Here is a 22,363-nt window from a genome sequence, read left to right as displayed (position 1 = left end):
ACACAGACACAGACTGAAAGAGACGGACAGAACACACACACAGAAACACCAATGCTCACAGAGACAGACACACAAAGTTTCCCAACTGTCTTTTTCTTTGTATATAGTTGACCTTTGCACTGGCATAACAGTCAACAGCATTTCCAACTAATGCTAAGCGTTAAAATAAAAATGAGAATTGATTACATGTTAGGCTTGTGTTTTTTCAACATGCTGTTGTAGGTATTTGTGCAAGCACGGTCCATATTTGTTATACCGGCATTAAATAATTAATGATAATCTCACAGAGCACTGGTTTCCTGTTGTTTGTGTTAACTTGAATTGGGAGAGGCTACTGAAACTAAATGAGTATAGCTCATTCACACCTGCAGGCGTCAAAAGATGAGAGGGAAGTGAGAACAGTCACTTGTTACTTACTTTAATTTTTATCAATGTTTTAGATTTATAATGTTATTAAAATAGTCGTACTATATGTTATAAGTAAGTTTTACTGTCCTGAGTGTTGTGTTTTTGTGTGTTTCAATGATCAGACTCAGGGGAAAACTGTATTCAAATTAAAAAGGTGAATTGAGAAATAATCTATAAGAAAAGGTACAAAATATTTTCAATAGACAACTTCTAACCAACCTGCTTTGTAGACCTGTCATACTTGGTAAGTTTATAGTATATTGTGTTGTAAGTGCTGGTTTTAAGCCATTTAAATACCTTTTTTATATTTAAGTAGTGCATTTAACTATAGCATGAATTAAGACAACTGTTTGTTATCATATAAAACAAATCTATTATATAAAAACACAAATGAGAGACATACTGACAAAGTGCCAGCCCTATCTGAAATAGTTTTGCTTACTGAGACACAAACAAGCATTCCATGCCTCCCAAGGGAGATCTCCTTTGATGGCTGTGGGAGTCTACCAGCATAAGATTGTGTGTCTTGGAGATCCCAGTAACAAGCTCAGTAAATTATCATGGCTCAAAAAAACAAAGTCCTGCTACAGGATGAGGGTTTGACATGTAAATTGCTTGTACAGTTCAACTTTTTATTTATTATTAAAATCTAACATGACATTTCAAATGTGTTGTTACTATATTTACTATTATTGGTGCCGTTAAAGGGTTAGTGTATAGTGGTCATTTTTGTCAAAGAGCCCTTTATTCCAGTTTACATTGGGTTATTATATTCCAAACATCTTATTTCCATCTACTGCTCACCAAGAATGTATGTCGCTGTATCCCACAGATATGATAATAGATTGGTTAGGGGAGTGTGTTGGCCTGAAAAGTATAATTTTTGTGTCAATGAAATTGATTTGATATGTACTGTATATCAGTTGAGTTTGTAAGATGATTTAATGGTTTGAATAAATGTCACCTGATTATCATGCAGTTTTATCCTGAGCATTTTATAGCAATTTCAGCATAGAAACTATTTTTTTTATCATTTTTGTGTTATTTTTAACAACTTTCTGTGTTGAAATATGTAACACACGTCATGTGTTAAATGTTCTAACACACAGCTTGTGTTAGAAGCAACGTGTCCTTAACTAGACACACTAGTGTTTTAAAAATTAACATATGTTGTGTTACTTTTAACACATCTGTTTTTAGAGTGTACAGCTTCTGCATATTCACATGCAGAATTGTTTCATAGAGATTAATTTGTCCCAAACAGAGATGTTTACTGCAGTGCGCGTCTCCTCATGTTGTTAATATCAGGACTTACATAGTTTATAGAGTTCATACCGATGTGTTACTTACTCCAATTCTAACAGCAGCAACAAGATGTTCCTTCACAACTTCTCCCCGTCAATGAGGTTTCAGCGTCTTTGCTTTTAGCTTGCTCACCACAAGCCTTGCATAACATTTCCCCCTTATGGAATGAGGTCCTGTGGAAGCTGCTTGTTGGGCGAACAAACACTGCATAGCATTAACTGTTGAAAAAAGGCAGTTTGACCTTCCTGTGTAGCTGCATGTTTAATACACTTGACCTTGACCAGCGGTTCCTCATTCCAGTGCTAATGTCTTCTTCATTGTGAACAAAAGTTGCTGCATTAAATACAAAGTTTAGGTATTAAATTAGTTTTTTTTTCAAACTTGACTACTGAAAATGTGATTGAACATGACTTGGAAAATTCTCCACAGGCAAGTCTGCTCTGTGACTGTTGTCAGACAGCGCCTAGCCATGTTACCACATCCTGCAATTACAGTCCGGAAGGCGTTGAGTGTTGCAACAGCCAACTGAAGATGGATAAAACAATGACACATAAAAAAAAAAAAGGCTGGGTGGATATAATGGTAAGATTGTGAAATGTTAACCACTTACAATTACAATGCCGTAGTTTAGGGTTTCATTTATAAGAAAACAAAGACCACAAGTGTCTTATCCAAGGAAATCTTAGTCGAAAAATGCCCTTAAGGTCAAAAATACATCCAGGAAGCCAGGTTTTTCATTTTTCTTTCCGCTGTAACTTTGGGTCCAGTCCCAATGTTCACCATCAAGGACTCACATTGAGGCACATTCCAGGTGAATCAGTCTCAGGGCTCAGACTTTGCCGAGAGGAATTACCCACAGTTCTTAGTGTTGTGTTGGCGTGGGCTGTGTGCAAACAAACAAGGATGTAAGGAGCAACTAGTCCCAACGTTGACAATACAAGGAAACATTTGTTTTATTGAAAATGCGCGGAGACAGGCCTCTATCGCCAAGCAAGCTTTTATCAGTTTGCCTGCTGCCTCACCGGAAAGATCAGGACAATAGACCTCCTGTTTGCTAACGTGAGAGATGCATACAATTCCCCCCCCCCCCCGGCCCCCACTGGAGAAATCAGACCATAATCTGGTCCTTCTAAAGCCTGAGTAAAAGCCTGAGTTCTGCTTTAAGTCCACTGACTGAGTGTGCTGCAGGAAACACATAGTCAGGACATATAGGGGGGCATACCCTACATTATTCATTACCTGGACTACTGCATGGAAGTTGTTGTTCCTACGCAAAACTTTGTGTTGCTTCCCCAACAACAAGATCTTGTTAACAAGAAAAAGATGGTGCTTAAAGATGGAGACAGGGCAGAGCTGAAGTGGGTTCAGGGGGAAGTCAAGGTCCAGACACTCTTACAGAAAATAAACTGCAGGAAAACCACATGAAGGAGGTCTGGGAGAGTATGAGAACCTTCACAGGGTGCAAAAAGAAGAACCGCATCACAGTAGATGGAGTTGTGTTGAGAGCAACCGAGTTCAACTACTTCCTCAACAGGTTTGATAGCCCTGCTGCTCCTCCTGCTGCTTTCTGTCCCGTCCTCCTTCCGTCACCTCCCTCATCAGCAACAGATCTTCCTCTCCTCCAAACTGCCATCATGGACAAAGCCTCCTCCCTCCCTAGGCAGCATGAAGAAGAGAGATGCTGCGTGGCTGGACAGTCTGGTGAGGAGAGCTGGCTCTGTGGTGGGCACGGAGCTGGAATCCCTCATTTTAGTGGCAGAGAAAAAGGACCCGAAACCTACTGGTGGACATCATGGATTTTTTTAATACACTATACCTGTACCAGCAATTTGTTAGTTTTTTCAATCTATCTATCTATCTATCTATCTATCTATCTATCTATCTATCTATCTATCTATCTATCTATCTATCTATCTATCTATCTATCTATCTATCTATCTATCTATCTATCTATCTATCTATCTATCTGTCTGTCTGTCTATCTATCTATCTATCTATCTATCTATCTATCTATCTATCTATCTATCTATCTATCTATCTATCTATCTATCAATCTATCTATCTCATGTCAAGTTTTGCATAAAAGAATGACTTCATTTCTCTAAAATTACGTCTCATTCACTGTTTGAGTCAAAGGCCTGGAGCTTGGTTATACCAGGCAGTCGGTCCTTCTAGCATTAATTGGTCATGAGGAAAGTAAACAACAAGAACTAAAAGGTCCCTCAGTTGCCAAATGAAACCGTGGCCACAAAAAGCTGTCCTGTTCCTATTTATACCATTTCAGGCCTTTGCTGCCTTTCCCACTCAATCACTTACCAGCTGATGTTAGTTAGGTCTGTGAGGGTTCAGGGCTTGAGTCCCGAGGGGGGACATTTAGATTCAGCTCCACAGTAGACACATTGAGCTGTGCCGGACTGCCAGGCTCTGCTGCCAGTAGACAAACTCTGAATGTACCGCCTTTTCTTCGAGTATCAGACAAATCTTCTGTTGTTTTTGGAATAAGATTTCTGAATGATACACTTTGCAGCCAACATAAGCTGCTTTCAGGCATGCAACGAACTCCAGAGATCCTCCAGACTTACTGGCCGGAAAAAGTCAGCAGAAAGTCCACAGGATCTGATGTGAAAACACAGCAGGATATCCTCCAAAGGATTCAAAGTTGGTGTGTTGATGAAGTTTCAAACACACAGCAGACGTAAAAATGAAACAAACAAAATGAACACAAATATCAGCAGAAGGAAAACTGGTGTAAGTCACCGGCTAAGGTGTCAAGAGAGCATTTGGCTACACCAAGGCCAGTGTTGATGTGCTGTAAACAAAAACATGTGATCTCCCTGAACCGAATAAATATGTCATGTCCTGTCCGTGCCTGCACCACCCCTCGCCTGAATGCTCCAGAGATTACTGTGCTCTGTGAATGTGTCATGTGAACATCCTCTGGTGTGGCCTAAAATAATATTGTGATAAATGTATTCGCAATATTTCAATAATCATCACTGTAAATGTCTTTTGATTAATTTGTTAACATGTAAAGGCTGATTTTAGCTCCTGAGTGAAGGCTGTGGTTTTTAACTTTTCGTTATGGACTCAGAAAAGCTGAACAGTGTATCAATCTGAGGTAGATGAACTTTTTTTTATTGCTTTTGATGACAAATATATTGCACTATATTGTTAATTGCTACCACACCTGACCTTACACTTTTACTGGTGCACACAGGTGTAGTTTTCCCAGGCCCGATAATCATTCACTAATACAGAACGTCCCCGGACATCAATAATTTAATGGAACCTAATAAACCCTCTTGACTCTGTCTGAATAGTTCCCTTTGTGCTGTAACTAAACTGCAGCAGCGTGGAGGAGAGACAGAGCACTGAAGGTAATGACGCTACGCATGTGATACCGTGATGTTAACAAAGACCCCCGCGTGTGTAAGCTGATAGTTTCAGTATGGATCGATTTACTCATTATCTATGATCATCAGGGGACACAAACCAACATACCTGAGAACATACAGGATATACAGTATGTGTAACAGCTTCTTTTAATGTCTGTGTTCCAGTGTTAATTTTGGCAGCTATTTTTGATTTAGTCTTAGTTTTAGTCTTTTGACGAAAATGCATATTAGTTTTAGTCACATTTAGTCATTTTTATCCTTCTTAGCTTTAGTCTAGTTTTAGTTGACGAAAACGAAATTACATTTTAGTCTAGTTTTAGTCACATTTAGCCACATTAAACTCCTTTTGTTCCCTTCTCAGGCCCAGGGACCCTGTGTTGTGTCTAAAACTGCATCATAGTCTAGCTTGCAGTATTTAAGTTGTCCATTAGAGATCCCTACCAGCAGAGGTCTATAGCAGGGGTCGGCAGCCTTTACTTTCAAAAGAGTAATTTTGCCCCCTCTTCCCCCAAATAAAATTTGCCTGGAGCCACAAAACATGTTGATAACAAAGCTAATAATATAATATAAAGTTATACTCTACTATACTATAGTTTGTTGCATTTACGAAATTATAGAACAACAATAAAGAAAAGTCTTGACATTTTATTGCTATTTGTACCTGTTACAAGAAAGGAAAACACCGAACACTTATGAAAATACACAGGCAAGTGTAGGCCTTCTTTGAAATAAATTAAACACAGAACTTTGTAGGGCTATTTGAGTCCTCCCAATATTTGTGGGAAATGTATGAAATAAGAAGTACCCTGTTTTGAAATAAATAAAAACATAAAGCTGCAGCCTAATAGCTTAAAATATATATTTAGTTTTTAATGTGAAAACACAAAGTGAGAGCAGGTCAGGCTGGAGGCGGACAGAGAAACTGAAGCTCGGTACAAACCAACTGCAGCTTCTGCTCTGATCAAGAAGCTGCTGCGCTGATCTCTGATCAGCTGAGACCAGAGAAACTCTGTGTTTTCACTGTTTCTATAGTTAAGAAGCACTCAATCACTGAGCGGCTGTTTGACGTGAACGAGCTCAGATCTTGTGTCTCTTGAGCGAAAGCGCGGGGCGGGGGGCGGAGCCTCGGGACCGGTGCGCTATCTGGGGCGCACACACACACACAGACTCACTCGCCAGCTCCTGATACTTCATGACGGCCTGATGAGATGATGTTTAAAAAAATTATTGTGACTTAGTCAACCACCAACATTTTCGTCTCGTCTCGTCTCGTCAATGAAAGTGAAAATAGATTTTGTCATAGTTCTTAAATTAACACTGCTGTGTTCTTGAATTATGCTCAGCTTGTTAACATTTCCTTCCCTGTGGTTTGTTTCAGTGACTGTTTGTGCTCCACTTACTTGTTTAACAAACCCCCGTGGTGAAGCGATGGAAACATTGTGCCGTTCCACCCTGACCATTTAGGAAGTTAGATTTCAAAGTAATAGTTTTATCTTTGCAGAAAGGGAAGATGAATTGTACTTCCTATTGGCAGCCGAATCTGTTTCCCATCAAGTTCTGTCAGAAATGTGTATTTCTGTATAATACTTCTTCATTGTGGCCTCGGCGAACAGGTTCGCGTAATGATCACGTAATCATACTAATACACTGAAATTAAGTTTACTTACACAGACATTTCTGACCCTTCACTTTCTCCCATTTGCATCACATGGACTGAAAGGACAGACCTAAATGCATCCAAACGCTTATTCATGCATGGCCTGGCCAAGCCTTAGTACAGAGTAGTACTGATTTAAGGGCCACTTCCGCTGCTTCTAAGCTGCCAGCGCTTTCAATTATTGTCTACTTGTGACACTCATACAGTAGACCTATAATGGTTTTATTAAAGTTGCTCAGAGTTTTACCTGTTTATATCAAATAAGCATCTGTGGAACGAGCAAGTATGCATGTTGTGATAAAATAAAAAAAAAAGTGTTAACTTCATGGCCGCTCTTGACTTGTGACATGAGTTGATATGAAAATTGACCGTATACACTCCCCTTTTACTCAAAAAAGTGTTTTGCTTAATATTACTTTACTTTAATGTTGGAGCTTCCATGTGCAGTATATGTTGATGATAGTGTATGTCTTGGATCTTTTATCTGAGAGTCAGATGAAGGTGGAAGATTGCTCAAACCCGTTTTTCTGTATATTTTGCCACAAAGCATTTAATTTCTTGTTGAGGGACAGTACAAAACCACAGTTAATTTAAGCATAATTCTTAATTTACATATTATTATGTACAGTACAGAAACAATGGCAATTCATTTATTATTACATGCATTTATTTTCAGACGATTCTGTATTTTGAGTCTCAAAACAACTGATACATTGGGAAACTCTTATGTAACTAAAATCTTTACATATATGTCAGAAGAATTGGAACCAAGTCGGGGCATGTTAGGTCTCAAATGTAACCACTTATTACGTTATAATTACATTATCATTATTATAATTATCACTCATCCCCCTACCTGTATAAAAATACCAGCTTTTCTGGATTATTTTAGCTCAATTTGAATTCCGTTTTTAATTCTATTCACACTCAGTGCTGCTACTAAGTGCTGCTACCAAGTATTACTGACCAAGAGCTGCAATGATTATTACACAATGCCGCGGCAGATATCCATGCAAGCAGGTTATTGCTTTCCCATCTCTCACCCCTCAGAAGATATACTTATGGAGCTCATTAGCCAAGGTCAAGGTCTCCAAAGATATGGTCTGAAGTAGAAGTTTTCCATGATGTCCCTACAAACAATAGAACTTATCTTGATTAGATAATCACTATCACCAATCATTTCACCTTACAGTATTAATGGCATAATGAGATATTGAAATTACATTATTTCAAGATAAGAAAAGTTACAATTTCCTGAGTGGGTTATAAACACAGGGTATGCATCACCCCCTGATACTTTTCTTTTTAATTATGTAAAAAATGCCCTTCACAGTTGCTTTGAACTTACGTTGATATGATCTTTTGTCTTATTATGTTTCAGAATCAATCTTTTATCTTGACTGAAAAAATGAAAGCTGAAAGCCTTTCTTGTTTTTACTTCAATCATTAATCGACTATTAAAGTTGTTGCAGATTAATTCTGTGTTGATTGTTGTTACTTTAGTGAAACCTTATTACAGGTTGAGGATGCCACTGACTGTAACAACTCTTGTCTCTCCTCCAGCTTCTCCTCGAGGCACTGAATGATAATTGGGTCCACTTTGGGGTCAAACTTATTTGCGAACAAGTGGCCGTAGTTAAGCAGCCAACGCATCTCTGCAGCACCGAAAATGCAGACGCTGCGTACGTGTACCCCGGAGCAAGGTGGGTACAGGTGTTCTTCCAAGTAACTCCACTTCACCAGCCGGGTCTTACTCATCAGATCAGTGATATCCGGCTCAGATCGGAGCACCTCCCCGGGGACACCTGGCAGTCGCACAAGCGTGGCCCAGAAGTGTTCATCTGGGGAGTAAGTGTCCTCTGACCAGACTAAAAAATCCTTCACCACCTCTGAGGAGTTCATATACACAACAAAATCCCGTGACAAGACAAAATAGGCATTGCCAATAAACATCTCGATGCCGTGAGGGGGTGGAGTTTTTTTCTGCTCCGTCTTCATCGGCAGTTTCTGATATTCATGTGGGATATCTTTCAGCTCATAATGAAAAGAGTACCTCATTTCCTTATAGGGAGTGGGTCGGCTCGTCTCCAGCATATTAGCCCCCTTTAACTTCTTTAATTCCGATACCAGCTCGATATTGGACTTAAGGGGAAAATCTTGGCCACAGAGGTTGATGACATAGCTCCACTTGACCTCTGACCTCAAAAGGTCAGACAGACAGTTGAGATCAGCTTGCAATCGAGTGATGCTTGCGTAATAGACCAACTCTCGTTTGGAGGCAATGAAGACGTTGGGCAAACAGCTTACCAGACCCTCTATGGCAGAGATGAACTGAGGTGAGGACTTCTGGTCGTAGTGAATACAGAAGATGTTCCCTGGTGAGTACAGAGCTTTGATGACTCTCTCCACCATCCATGCAGATTTATGCACAACCAGGGAATAAGCGAGAGGGAAGTCTCTCTCCTCCTCTAAGACACACACCTTGTCATAACCTCTGGACTTGATGAATAATGGGCAGTTTGAGGTGAGGCTAAAAAGACTTTCATCCTTATCCTCCACGACTTCTTTCCATCGAATCCTCAGAGATTTACCAACCTCCACAGGGTCCATGTCATATATAGCCGGGCAGCTGATATTGTACTTGTGATGTGTCTGCACATCATCTGAATTTTCCGGGGAAGTTGAAGGTTCAGGGATGAGGCTGTACTTTATTCTGATCAACAGCAGGATATACACAATCAGCAGGGACAGAGGTGTAAAAAGTATCTTCCATTTTTTGATATTTGCAAACTTTCTGCTCATTCTGTGATAAAAGAGAAAACATGACGTTAGGGAGCAGAGGCAGCGAGTTGTGGATGAGACTTTACGGTGTTAACGCACTCACCTTGATACACACGCTTGTGCCGGCCCACCGAACGCTTTACAAAACGTTTCATCAAGTTGCACTCTAAAAGTAAAAGTAACAAGAAGGATGCAGTCAGATCGGATCGCTACTGTAAACTTTAAAAAAAGCTATGGGATGATCAGCAACTTACCGATGTCATAAGAAACACTAGATGTGGACATTTGCCCGAGGTGCCGTCCCACTTTTACGCACGACTGCCGCTACATCTGTTGTCAGCATAACTTCTAGACACATCTTTAATCCATCCAAATTCCAACAGCAGATAGAAATCCAGAGTACAAAGATGTCCATACGGGAAACAACAAGCTGTTAATCACAACTCGTGTCGGTGTTTTGAGAGGAGGACAGAATAATCCGGAAAGAGGAGGGAGGGGCTCTGGAAACTGCTCTCTGCTCTAATATAACAGATAATAGTTGAATAATTATATATTTGTTTTTCTCGTGGTTGCGCCGGTTCGATAAAAGCCCGCAGTGAATTGTTGTGAAATGTTGAAGCGACTAAATGATCCTCGAGTCCTGTGCAGTTACCACAATAAGAGAGAGAAGTTAAAGTAAAAGCGGAGGCGCTCAGGGGAATTTCAGACGGTTCAGGTGGTTTTCTCACCCTGCAGAGTAACATTTATAAGTGGGACAATTATCACCAAGGAATGTCCATCCACGAATCACACTTTAATTCCGTGTGTGTTCACACTGCGATCACCATCGGGCGGTGTGTCTTTAAGAGAGCGAGGCATTAAGAGACCTTTAGAGATGAAAACAGTTTCAACACACGTCGACTTCAAATCACAAAGTGTAATGGAGGAGACTGAGCAGGCCCGGATCTAGACTGCTCGGATTGGGGCTGGCATTTACACATTTGGGGGGGGGGGGGGGGCACCTTCTCACACTTAGTGTTGAGAGTTTTCCAAAGTTTTAAAGAACGCATCACAATACAAAACTCAACCAAGCGTCATATAATAATGATACTATCTATTATTAAGAATGAATTATTAATCATCATAATAATGAATATTCAATTATTGTTTTTTTTAAAGCGCCACGCACAGACGAGCACTGCCAAACTTAGTTATGCCTGTGAGGAAGCATACGTGCAGGTGATGAGTTCCAGTAAGGACACTGTGAACGGACCACGCTGCAAGAAAACACACACTGAAGATTTTTTAATGATAAAGGTGTCATTGATTTAAAATATGCTAAATTACAAGTTCAACAGCCTTACTGAGGGGTGGAAATCACGTGGCTTGGTTAATAAGATATTGACTGAGCCTCAGGTAAGTTTGAACTGTGTACCTTTCTGAGGGCTGGAAAACACGTGGCTTGGTTAATAAGATATGGAATGAAGAGGAAATAAAATGTACACGCATGCACACATCCATACATAGTTACTGTGCTTTCTGAAATTTAACCTTATACAGCATGCATACATGTACAAGTGAAATTAAATAAATGTAAAAATATATTGCATAAAATATGATTTTAGTCAATAAACTTAGCCACCACAGTCTTCAATGTACAGTGGCCTGTGTGAGAGACATAGAGAGAGAGAGAGAGAGAGAGAGAGAGAGAGAGAGAGAGAGAGAGAGAGAGAGCAAACTAGGCCCCTCTGGTGGCGGCAGAATACAAACTTCTGTTTCAAAATTTCTGAGTTCCTGAAATTTCCACTGAGCACGAAAGGAAAACAAATGGTCCTCTGTTGTCACTAAGTCGTCACTTAGTGTTTGCTTAACATCCCAACGTACATTAGAAATAACTTGTCCTTTAGAATGAGATTTAACTCTATTTTAAATTTGAAACATTGAACTTGTTAAGTTTTTTCATGAAAAAATCACTCGCAGGATGCAGTTTTTTGTGACATCACGTACATTGAATATCTTTTATCTTTATTCATTCGTTTCTTGCCATGTATTTTGTGAAACATGTTGTGACCTTGACCTATAATACTACTACAACTACTACTACTACTACTACTACTACAACTACTACTACTACTACTACTAATAATAATAATAATAATAATAACAATAATAATTATAACCATAACCCTAGCAAATAGTTTGGCAGAGTGATATTGGAAAAGGTGAATTAAGTCTTTCTGGCTATACAGTGATCCGGATACTATTTATATATTCCTATTATATGTGTCTTATTCTTATTCTTATTCATGTTAGTTTTCATGTTTATTCAACAATTCTATAAAAATTGACTGACCACCGCGGACATCGCTTATGCGTCACCCTTCAAACCCCACGTCTGACGTAAGACGTAATCATGACGTAAGGATTTCCGGAACGCCATGTTGGTTTGGTTACAACAGGAAGAATTAGCCAGCTAGCAAAGCGTTTTATGGGCGAGAGGCACTGATATGACGGAAAAGACCCGCTGACCTCTGTGAAACGGATCTTTACAAGTACGTGAACTCAGTCTGTGGTGTGAGTAAAGTGTGGGGACGCTGTGGGGGAGGTCTGACCTTGGTTCCGGGGCGAATGTAGCCGATGCTAACCAATGCTAGTGTAAACTCTAATCTGCAGATTATAAATGACAGTGTATGGTTAACAGTAGATATCTGTCACTGAGGATAGTGGTGATCACAACTGTCAGCTTAACATCTGACTGTTGTTTATTTGTATTTTTAATCATCAACTAAAAATACAGCAGCCTTCGTTTGTAGCATCTCCTGTCACCCGTTCTCAGATCAGCTGGATTGACGGCTGGCGTCCTCCTTCTCTGCCACAGGTGAAGCTGTGAGGTGACGTCCCGGGACCATGTTGGCTCGTCTCTTCAGGCTCCACGGCCTGCTGGTGGCCTCCCACCCGTGGGAGGTGATAGTGGGCACCCTGGCATTCACTGTCTGCCTGGTGTCTATGAACTCCCTGGCAGCCAGCAGCCAGATGTGCACCTGGAACGAGTGCCCCAAAGTCGAAGAGGTGGGTTGTGGTGTGAGGTGGTGCATGTTGCGGGTGCTGTAATATGGCTCACTTTGTGTCTGTGCACCCAACCCGACGACTTTCCTGTGTCTGTTCCCTTGCAGAAAATCCAAAGCAGCGACATAACCGTCCTGACTATCACTCGCTGCATGGCCATAGTGTACATCTATTTCCAGTTCAAGAATCTCAGACAACTGGGATCCAAATATATTCTGGGTCAGTATGATGCGATGTTGGAGAAGTTGCACGATACTCAGCACTGAACCGTGATGGCTCTGCTTCACTTTCTGCTTGTTTTTCTTTTCTCACAGGTATTACAGGTTTATTTGCAGGTTTTTCCAGCTTTGTTTTCAGTACAGTGGTCATCCACTTCTTTGGGAGAGAGCTGACAGGCCTCAAGTAAGGGTTTCAAATATACTGACCTTTTGTTTTACACCCAGATTGTTGTAGACATTCATTTCCTAGATCACAGTCTCTTGCGAGGCCTCTATAGTTGAAAGTCACAAGTGATGAGGGAAAATCAATTCAGTCTCTTAAGATTATTGCATAACTTTCTTTTTGTGAGCACATCATATATCCCAAAATGAGTAACTACCCCTGATTGGTTTTATTTCCGTGCAACCTATATAAGAGGCATCTTTCTACTGACAACTGTAAGGAATCTTCAAATAAGAGGGTTTTTATTAACAATTCGAGATAAATACGCAAACAATGAAACATGTGCAGTTAACCCAGTTTTGAATATGTGAGGTGGACGGATGAAGAGTATTAATCTGGTCGCATCAAATCGCAAAGAAAAAAATGACTGGTGTTCAAGATAGGGGTCAGTCGATCGATCCAGTGGGCCCCAGTGTGCCCCTCTAGGCATTCTAATGTTTTACAGCCGTAAAGCCTTGCATCACATGCATCATTAAGAATTTCTAAGAGACTCAATGAAACATGTGGTTTGTGATCAACCCTTTCACATTAACCAGGAGTCATTCTATTTCATTGTAATATCAAAAACACTCATGGAATAAGGATGAATGCAATTTTAAACTTGTCAGGTGTCACTTCTGGCTTTCCAATGGCTGCAGTGAAATAATACACTGTCTTTTTGACTGTGTCCTCCAGTGAGGCCCTACCTTTCTTCCTTCTGCTCATTGACCTGTCCAAAGCCTGTGCATTGGCCAAATTTGCCCTCAGCTCCAACTCTCAGGTAACGCCACACACCCTGTATTTGCGCATGTGTGAATTCTAACTGAGCTAACATCCATGTATCGACATCGACATTAAGGTAGTGCTGGCTCGCTGACACTATGCATCTTGTGTGTAGGAGGAGGTGAGGGAGAATATATCCCAGGGCATGGCCATCCTGGGCCCCACCTTCACCCTGGATGCTGTGGTTGAGTGTCTGGTCATTGGGATCGGCACCATGTCAGGTAAGGAATGTTGCTGTTTATTCACCTCCAAAACAGGGACAGATGTTTTTTTTTTTTTTTTGTGTTAAATACCTAATGATGATGATAAATTGAGTGAACATTGAACTCAATTCTGTTCTCTGTTGTTTTCCAGGTGTCCCTCAATTAGAGATCATGTGTTGTTTTGGCTGTATGTCGGTCCTGGCCAACTACTTTGTCTTCATGACCCTGTTCCCCGCATGTGTCTCACTGGTCCTGGAGGTAGGAATAACTGCTGACTTTTAGGAGAGTTGATTTTTTGACATAGAATTGAAGTGAGTTAATGTACCAGACAATTGATTCCTGTTTTTTTTTGGCGTACAGCTGTCCAGGGAAAGTCGCGAGGGTCGCCCAATCTGGCAGCTGAGCCACTTTGCACATGTGCTGGCTGAAGAGGAGGACAACAAGCCAAATCCTGTGACTCAGAGGGTTAAAATCATCATGGTAAGAAACAGAGTCTAGCTATTTTATCACACAAAAATCATTTTGCTGCCTCTGTAAACATCAGCTAGAAGGTGGCTTTTTTAAGATAGGAAGATTGAAGCAAATAAACACTTACTTGGATATTTCATTATGTCCTCCCCAGTCTCTTGGTCTTGTTCTGGTTCATGCACATAATCGACTAGCGAATGAGAATCCAGGACACAATCGAACAGTGGACGGGCCCGTAGCTAAGAGACTGGAGTCCGATGATACCACATGGCCTCTGAAGCTCACCAGGTAAAAACATTGAGGAAGGAATATTGCTCATTTTGTAACTACATTTATTTATTGTGCATAAACCCTCTGATGCATGTCTCCCTTTTTCCTGCTGCCAGTATGGACATGGAGCAGGTGATAACACTCGGTCTTGCTCTGCTCCTGGCTGTGAAGTACGTCTTCTTTGAGCAAACCGAGACAGAGTCGTCGCTGTCCCTAAAGAGTCCCATTATCAGCTCTGCTCCCAGCCAGAAGCCCTGGGTGGCAGGGGACTGCTGCAGGAGGGACTTCCCGGCCCAGAAACAACACAAGACGATGAATGGTTTCCTGGCAACACACATATCCCTCCCAGCTGTTTCAGAAAGTCAACTTCCCCCTGAGGCTGACACGCCGATCACAGGAAAGGGTGAGACTTACAATTGGTCCCTAAAGCATTACATGACATTACATTTCATAGACGGTTTTATCCCAGGCGACTTACATTCAACTCGTCTTAACTTATTAAGACTGGATGCAACATGTGCATGTTACTCCCTCAAAGACCAAGTACAGTGTCTGCATGCTTCTTCCTCTAGGCCCACACTGCCTTTAGCGTATGCCCGGGACGTCTTGGTTTTCATTTCGTCACCAATGTTAAGAGGTTGACGTGGCCAAAGACCTGTGACAGTTGGGTGACTCAAGCCTCGCTGCTTCAGTTGTCCAAAGTTTCGGTGTCTCGTGACACATGCAGTTCCCAGCAAAGTGGACAGTTTAAAGATCTGTTGATGGTGATATTGACATTGTGTTAGGAGCATTATAACTGCTTCGTGGTCGGAATTCTTAATTTTTTCGGTCTTCTCAACAACAATTGCTGTTGCAACGGCGCACCCAACCCACATGGACCTCATTGGCTCAGCATGGTAAATGTTGCACAAGGCAGGCAGTGTGTGCTGTGCATCATCCTGAGAAGCAAATAGAAACACAAAATAGACATAGGAGAGCTTAAACTTTTGTCTTTTATTACGGCCAGAGCACTGACTGGCACTGACAGACGTAAGGCCCTATTGAAATTGTAAGGATTATTATAATTTTTCCGGAAAATGAATTGGCATTTGAGGGCTTTAATTTGCTAAAATTTTGCAGAACGTTAGAAAGTGGTGACAATTTACATATTCTGGATGAATTTTCAATGGGCGTCGTAAAATGGCTTAAAGGTGCCCCCGAAACCCCCGGAACGTATTCACATTGACCTATCTTCACAAAAATCAATACAAAGGTATATCATAACCAGACAAACTAAAAGTCTTTTTTGCATTGTTTTTATTAGGTTTTTATTAGGTTTTTATTAATGTTATTAGGCGACTGTATATGATTTTTTTTTTTTTAAGGTATTCCTTTTCTATTCACGTTCGTTTTCCCTTTCCTAATTAGTGTCAACATCTGCACATAAATACATAGCTCGAAGCAGCAAGTGGTTAACTTAGCTTAAAGCAAATATTGGAAGAAGTTGGTTAAAACAAAAACTGATGGCAAATAGACTATCATTGGTTGACCGTGTCTGCTTAGTCTTACACGTCCACGTAAACAAAACAAACAGTTTTCAACCAAATCGAGATGGAAAAACACACAACACAACCAATTATATAAGCCAACGCAAAAACAACTTTCAGCCAACACAACCCAAAAAAAACACTGTCGTGGACTACTGCATATTCACGCACACAATTCAGGTTTTTCAATGGACCTCGCCAAATGGAACCCTGGGTAATCAGGCCCAGTTTTTCTTTCTCAATATAATGCCAATTTAACTTTTGCAAAGCTTTATATATCTATATATTGCCAATTCCAATCCGTAGTCGCCCTTTGTGCTGACTCAACACAACTTAGAAGCTGTTGAGTCTTTATATATGTATTGTACAAACTGGCTAATGTGTACAACTTCAAGCAGGGTTGTGTCTTCACTTTGCCGTCCCTACAGGCAAGATACCCAACAGGTGTATTGTCACCCTGCTGGAAACAAATGCAAACACAAACGCAGGCCCATTCAGTGAAGATTGTCTAATGATAAATAAACAGGCTTACATGTAGATGAGTGGACATGCTGGCAGGCAGGCATAGGCTAATAGACACAAAAGGTACATAAACCGATACACCGACAAACCGACGAGGAGCTGCTGACAAAGGCAGCTATGAAAACATGACAGAGAACACATGACCAGGGAGAAGTTGGGCTGGTTGTTATTTATTCTTTCCAGGCTCGGGCCCGCTCAGTGCTGCTTTGCAGTCGTTACTTTCCAGGGTTGAGCAATCCTGGTTTTAGAATATATTTAATTTCTTATAGGTAATATCTAAGAGCTACAACAGCAGTCAATAATTTGGTTGACAGAACATTTCTTATTGAACAACTGATCGATCAACTCTGGTTGTAAATTATTGTTTCAATCCGGTTCCTGAAACAAACTCAGGTTTTAAGAGGTTGTTGTTAAACATTGGTGGTCCAGTCATAACGGGTTGATAATGTCCATATTCACGGGTGTAAATGCTTTCATGCTCAACGTGCCCTTTGTCTGTCCTGATTTACAGAAGAAGTAACTCCGGCTCCAGCGGCTTCAGACGAAAACAGCCCTTGTATTTCAAGTTTTGGAGATTCTCCTGCCCCGGCCCCTTCTGTTCCTCTAAGTAGCTCCAATTCAGAGCCTCGTTCTCTGGAGGAATGTGTGACCATCCTCTCCGACCCGCAGGCAAGCTGCCATTGCAGTTAGAAATCCTCACACAAAGCCCAGTTCTGAATGTGGCTGAAGGTTTAACAAATCACTGGTTTGTCCTTGGTGTTTTCCAGAGAGGTGCCCGTTTCCTCAGCGATGCAGAGGTGATAAACCTGGTTACCCAACGTCACATTCTTAACTATAAATTGGAGATGCTCCTGGATACTCCAGAGAGGGGCGTGTCAGTCAGGAGGGAAATGCTATCGACCAAACTTCCTGTTCACTCGGCCTTGGCTTGTCTGCCTTACAAGGACTACGACTATTCTAAGGTTTTAGCAACATTGACATTCGTAAAATACATTGACGTCCAGTAAATTCACTTTCTGACTAATACAATGTTTTTCTTTGTTCATGTTGCAGCATGATTTTATTCAACCTTTATGTAATGTCCCTGGTCTGTAGGTGATGGGTACTTGTTGTGAGAATGTCATCGGGTACATGCCGGTGCCAGTGGGAGTGGCTGGTCCTCTTCTGTTGGACGAGAAGCAGTTTCACGTTCCCATGGCGACCACAGAGGGCTGCCTGGTGGCCAGCACGAACCGAGGATGCAGGGCACTTTCTGTAAGAGAGGCCGACTTAGCGGTGGTTCACTGTGTGTATGTGTGTGGTTGTGTGTGTTGTGCTGACTCTAGTCATCCTTCCTGTCCAGCTGAGTGGGGGTTGCCGCAGCCGGATCCTAGCTGACGGTATGACCCGGGGTCCCGTGGTGAGGATGCCCTCAGCGTGTCGGGCTGCAGAGGTCAAAGTCTGGCTCGAGACCTCGGATGGTTTCAGCCTGATAAAAGAGGTCTTCGACCAGACCAGCAGGTCAGAGGAAACACTGAGATCGGCTAAAAGCAATAACAGGATGAATCCTGAATCACATATGTACCAAATTATATTATCTGAAAGAACATGCATGGAGTTTGTTTTTTTCCTTGCCAGGTTTGCTCGTCTGGAGAAGCTGTTTGGGAATTTGGCTGGGAGGAACCTGTATATCCGCTTCCAGTCTCAGACAGGAGACGCCATGGGCATGAACATGTTATCAAAGGTATGACCTCATCTTGTGCAATTTCAAAGAAACGTTGCCTTTTGTCTCTATTCAGCTTATCATGTATACACCACATTTGTTTTGGGTCTCCAGCACCACGAATACTAAACAAGGTACATGCTGTGTTTTCCCAGGGGACTGAACAGGCTCTGCTCAGACTGCAGCAGCAGTTTCCTGACATGGAGGTGATGTCAGTCAGTGGTAATTACTGCACTGACAAAAAATCTGCTGCCATAAACTGGATTCTGGGCCGGGGCAAGTCCGCTGTCTGCGAGGCCACCATCCCTGCCAAGGTGGTCACGGAGGTAAAAACAACTACAGCTACAACTCTGCCTGTGCTTCTCAAGTTGTAGCAGTGGAAAAACTCTGCTCACCAGCGTTAACACGTTTCCTGCCATCTGTTACTGTTTGTCAAATAATGAAAAGCCCTTTGAATGTATGTTTAGGTGCTAAAGAGCAGTACAGCTGCTCTGTTGGAGCTCAACATCTCGAAAAACCTGGTGGGCTCGGCCATGGCGGGCAGTATAGGAGGCTTTAATGCTCACGCTGCCAACATTGTAGCTGCCATATACATCGCCTGTGGACAGGTAAACCTCACTCATGTTATCTCTAGTCTTGCAGTACCTCCACACATACTCATGGGTATCTTTAAATAACACAACTGATAGTTAGAAGGAGTGTGAGGCTGATAAATAGTCAACTTTCTACATCCAGACAGGCGTGTGTGGACTTACTTTCCAAAACGTAACTCAGATTAAACATTGTTTCAGAACCTTTAACTGATTTCATGAATATTTGAAAAACTTTCCGGAAGCCACCCGAGTATCCGTCTGTTATTATCTAAAAAGAAATCTATGATAACAGATAACTTTGGAAGGGAATGATGTGTTAATGGGACTTCAAAGACTCTGCACATTTTCTGGATGAATTTGAATTAGTCTCAGTGGCATAAGGTCATATTTAACCTAGTGATGTCACATTTAGATGACTTTCAAAAGAAAAATACACATTAAAATGTAAATCGTAACTTTCCTTAACTTTAAAGAAATACTTAGATAGGATTTGTAAATATAAGTTTTGTCACCACACGTATGGAGTAATATCTCTGTGTTGTGTGTCAGGATCCTGCTCAGACAGTAGGAAGCTCCAACTGCATCACTCTGATGGAGCCTGCTGGTGCAAATGGAGAAGACCTGTACATCAGCTGCACTATGCCCTCCATAGAGCTGGGTACTGTGGGAGGAGGCACCAACCTGCTGCCACAGCAGGCCTGTCTACTGGTAACCTCATCCTTTACTCAAATGTATTGATTTGTTTTTCAGTTTCAAGTCTCCTTCATGGTAACGCTTGTTTTTTAAAAGAATGTGACTACTGGTAACTGAAACAGAGTGAGCTGTTTTTCCCATCCTTCCCTTTTTTAACCATTCAAATTCAAAACTTTGCCCTTATTGCAAATTTTAAAAGAAGTATCCCCATGTAAGTTGATATTTGACTGCATAAACAGATGAGCCGACACCCAACATCAAGATATTGCAAATAAAAAGCTTAGGGGTGGGAGGGGGATTATGTGTGATGAATCAGGTTTTTAAGGCAGCTGTGTAGGGATCCCACGGTGTGGAAAGTTCCCTGCCGGGTAATTAACTTGTGGCACAGCTTCATTCTTCTACAGAATACAGTCATAGTATTGTGAGAATTAAGTTATTATTTCAGGCTGTGTGTAAGTATAAAGGGGAATATCAGAAGATACGCCTATATTCAGAAGAAGAATGTGCCTGAACTTGAACGCTCCAGAGGTGACTGTGTTGTTGTGAGTGGAGAATCTCCTGCTGCGCTGGTCGTGTGTGAAAGGCAAAGTATCAGGACATAAAAATCAGGAACTGTTCGGAAGTGGCCAGCCACAAAGCCATCACTGGTTCCATCCGTGTGCTGGTTTAGTACTTTCTCAAGAACCCGAGAACCAATGAGACTGGAAATCAAGTTGTTGGATCCTCTAACAAGCACTTAATTAGGACTTTATTCTCACGCTCAACTGAATGTGGGGATTGACAATGATTAACAAAAATCAACCTAAAAGGTTTTAAAAGGTCTATAAAATATTAAACGGACAGCATTGTCAAGTTGAAATCGGCATGCGTCAGAACCCAGTGTAATAACAACTCTACAGCTGATGAATAAGGAACGTTAGAAAATTTCTAGAAGAAAATTTAAGAGACTTTGTATAGACAGAACAGACGGTCATCCTTTTCTCTTGCTTTGTTTTTTAATATAAAACCCTAACCGTAAATGTCCTCATCCTTTTCTGTCTTTAGATGCTTGGTGTCCAAGGCACCAGTCCCAACCAACCTGGCGAGAACGCCCGGCAGCTGGCCCGCATAGTGTGTGCCACGGTCCTGGCAGGGGAGCTGTCTCTGATGGCCGCTCTAGCTGCTGGACACCTCGTCAAAAGCCACATGACCCACAACAGGTGAGATATTTCACTCCTGTTCTCTGTGAACGTTCACCCTGCGAGAGGCTGAATGTGCTCTGTTTTCTGATCCTAGATCCAAAACCATTGTATCCGAAACCCCTTCGCAAAACTCTGGAGACGGCAAGTGTTGACGTGATGGCCACCTTCAAAGAGTGAAAGTACGCCCCCTGGAATCCGGCACAAGAGGCTCTCCTTATGATGTGTTTCTGAGGGGAGAGCTGCGGGTGGTAGAAGACAAATAACTAAATCCACGCTGAAGACAGTGGTGTGCTCAGTTTGTGGCTGACTGCAAAAAGACTTTCTGGGTTGAACTGTTGCGTTGCTTATTTGCTCCATTTGCCTGCACCTTTGCGTTGCGGTAGTGTTTGATAAAGGCTTCGCTGATCTGGGAGTCGTGATACGATTTGGACGTGCGTGTGCACTACGCTGCTCAAAGACTTGAACAAGTGCCCAGTGTGCCTCTAAAGAGTCGTAAAGCCACAAGCTTCTCCCATCACACGCGGAAAGACACAGCTTCTACATAAATGTATGAGCTGAGATCTTCACACAAAAAAATCTTTGCACTGGCCAATAGCTGTGTGTGAACAGAGCTGTGAGTAGTTTCAAACACCAACCTTCTGCCTGAATGTATGTGGATTATATCGGTGTTGTTGCGTATCACCTGCTCATCCTTTCATGAGCTGAGGTGCAACTGTATACTGTGTATATTGCAGAATGACTGTGGCGGCGGAACCTCCAGGTTCTCGTCACTTGTGGTTTGTTCAGACACTGATCTACCACTAAAACGTTAGAGGCAGGTGTTATTTTTAAGGCTAATAAGAAAAACAAAGCCATATTAATTAATTTATATTTAAGGTTCACTTTTATTTTACATTTGTGCAACTATTGATTTTTGTTTGCATGGTTCAACCAGCAAAAGGATGAGTTTAAAGGAGACACAATGCTTTTTCAGTTTCTTTCCTCTTGTGTGTGATGGATCTTTTGTAAAAGAGCTCCTCCCCGTGACAGAAAACACAGGAGCTCCTGAAACGCCTCGGCAGCCGCATGGCCGATACGTTTCCACATCGTCTTCAGGATGTTGAAAAAGGATCTACAGTATGAGGAGACTGCTGTTTCCAGAACATTAGAGCATGGAATCCTGTAATAAAAACGATAAGCCTGGATAGAAGCTGAATGTCTCCTTTAAAAACACGACTCACTACAGGTACCGCAGGTTCTGGTATTTTCAGAAAGCAGCAAAGCTCAGAAGTGGCCTTACATACAGTGTCTGAGATGTTGAGCCTTAGCATGTTCAAATTAGAATATTCAATTATAAATTATTCCTGTCAAGATTGTACAATGTTTTATTTAAAAGATAAAAAACAATTTGTTCCCTCTGAGTGATGTCTCA

The 22,363-nt window shown here is 41.6% G+C and overlaps 2 protein-coding genes across 4 annotated transcripts; one reads left to right on the top strand and one right to left on the bottom strand.

Annotated features, from left to right (window-relative positions):
• Window positions 1–7,293: 7,293 nt before the first annotated feature.
• LOC133975430 (beta-1,3-galactosyl-O-glycosyl-glycoprotein beta-1,6-N-acetylglucosaminyltransferase 4-like) lies at window positions 7,294–10,442 on the bottom strand. Its single transcript, XM_062413371.1, has 3 exons — window positions 9,801–10,442; window positions 9,650–9,712; window positions 7,294–9,568 (listed from the first exon to the last, which is right to left on the bottom strand). The coding sequence occupies exon 3, from the start codon at window positions 9,565–9,567 to the stop codon at window positions 8,260–8,262; it is 1,308 nt and encodes a 435-aa protein (XP_062269355.1). The 5' UTR covers window position 9,568; window positions 9,650–9,712; window positions 9,801–10,442; the 3' UTR covers window positions 7,294–8,259.
• On the top strand, window positions 9,080–22,352 carry LOC133975428 (3-hydroxy-3-methylglutaryl-coenzyme A reductase-like). 3 transcript variants are annotated; one of them, XM_062413366.1, is made up of 20 exons: window positions 9,080–9,143; window positions 12,404–12,594; window positions 12,699–12,810; window positions 12,906–12,993; window positions 13,708–13,792; window positions 13,910–14,015; window positions 14,149–14,255; window positions 14,358–14,477; window positions 14,620–14,753; window positions 14,852–15,138; window positions 17,295–17,452; window positions 17,551–17,745; window positions 17,879–18,037; window positions 18,126–18,283; window positions 18,401–18,506; window positions 18,641–18,811; window positions 18,953–19,093; window positions 19,628–19,786; window positions 20,816–20,970; window positions 21,047–22,352. In XM_062413366.1, exons 2-20 carry the CDS (start codon window positions 12,433–12,435, stop codon window positions 21,102–21,104), a joined length of 2,661 nt encoding a protein of 886 aa, XP_062269350.1. In that variant the 5' UTR covers window positions 9,080–9,143; window positions 12,404–12,432; the 3' UTR covers window positions 21,105–22,352. The 3 variants fall into 3 exon arrangements, with proteins under 3 accessions (XP_062269350.1, XP_062269348.1, XP_062269349.1); XM_062413364.1 differs by lacking the exon at window positions 9,080–9,143 and adding an exon at window positions 11,843–12,077; XM_062413365.1 differs by lacking the exon at window positions 9,080–9,143 and adding an exon at window positions 11,843–12,077 and having other exon boundaries at window positions 12,362–12,594.
• The last annotated feature ends 11 nt before the right edge of the window (window positions 22,353–22,363 follow it).

Source organism: Platichthys flesus, chromosome 19 (assembly GCF_949316205.1).
Source record: "Platichthys flesus chromosome 19, fPlaFle2.1, whole genome shotgun sequence".
Lineage (NCBI taxonomy): Eukaryota > Metazoa > Chordata > Actinopteri > Pleuronectiformes > Pleuronectidae > Platichthys > Platichthys flesus.
This window is presented reverse-complemented; position numbering and strand designations above follow the sequence as displayed.

Bases quoted from the DNA above. Each gene is read 5' to 3' on its own strand.
- LOC133975430 (XM_062413371.1), bottom strand. From the start codon at position 9,567: ATGAGCAGAAAGTTTGCAAATATCAAAAAATGGAAGATACTTTTTACA.
- LOC133975428 (XM_062413366.1), top strand. From the start codon at position 12,433: ATGTTGGCTCGTCTCTTCAGGCTCCACGGCCTGCTGGTGGCCTCCCAC. The intron at 12,811-12,905 runs GTCAGTATGATG...CTTTTCTCACAG, and splicing joins GGGATCCAAATATATTCTGG to GTATTACAGGTTTATTTGCA. The intron at 19,787-20,815 runs GTAACCTCATCC...TTCTGTCTTTAG, and splicing joins CACAGCAGGCCTGTCTACTG to ATGCTTGGTGTCCAAGGCAC.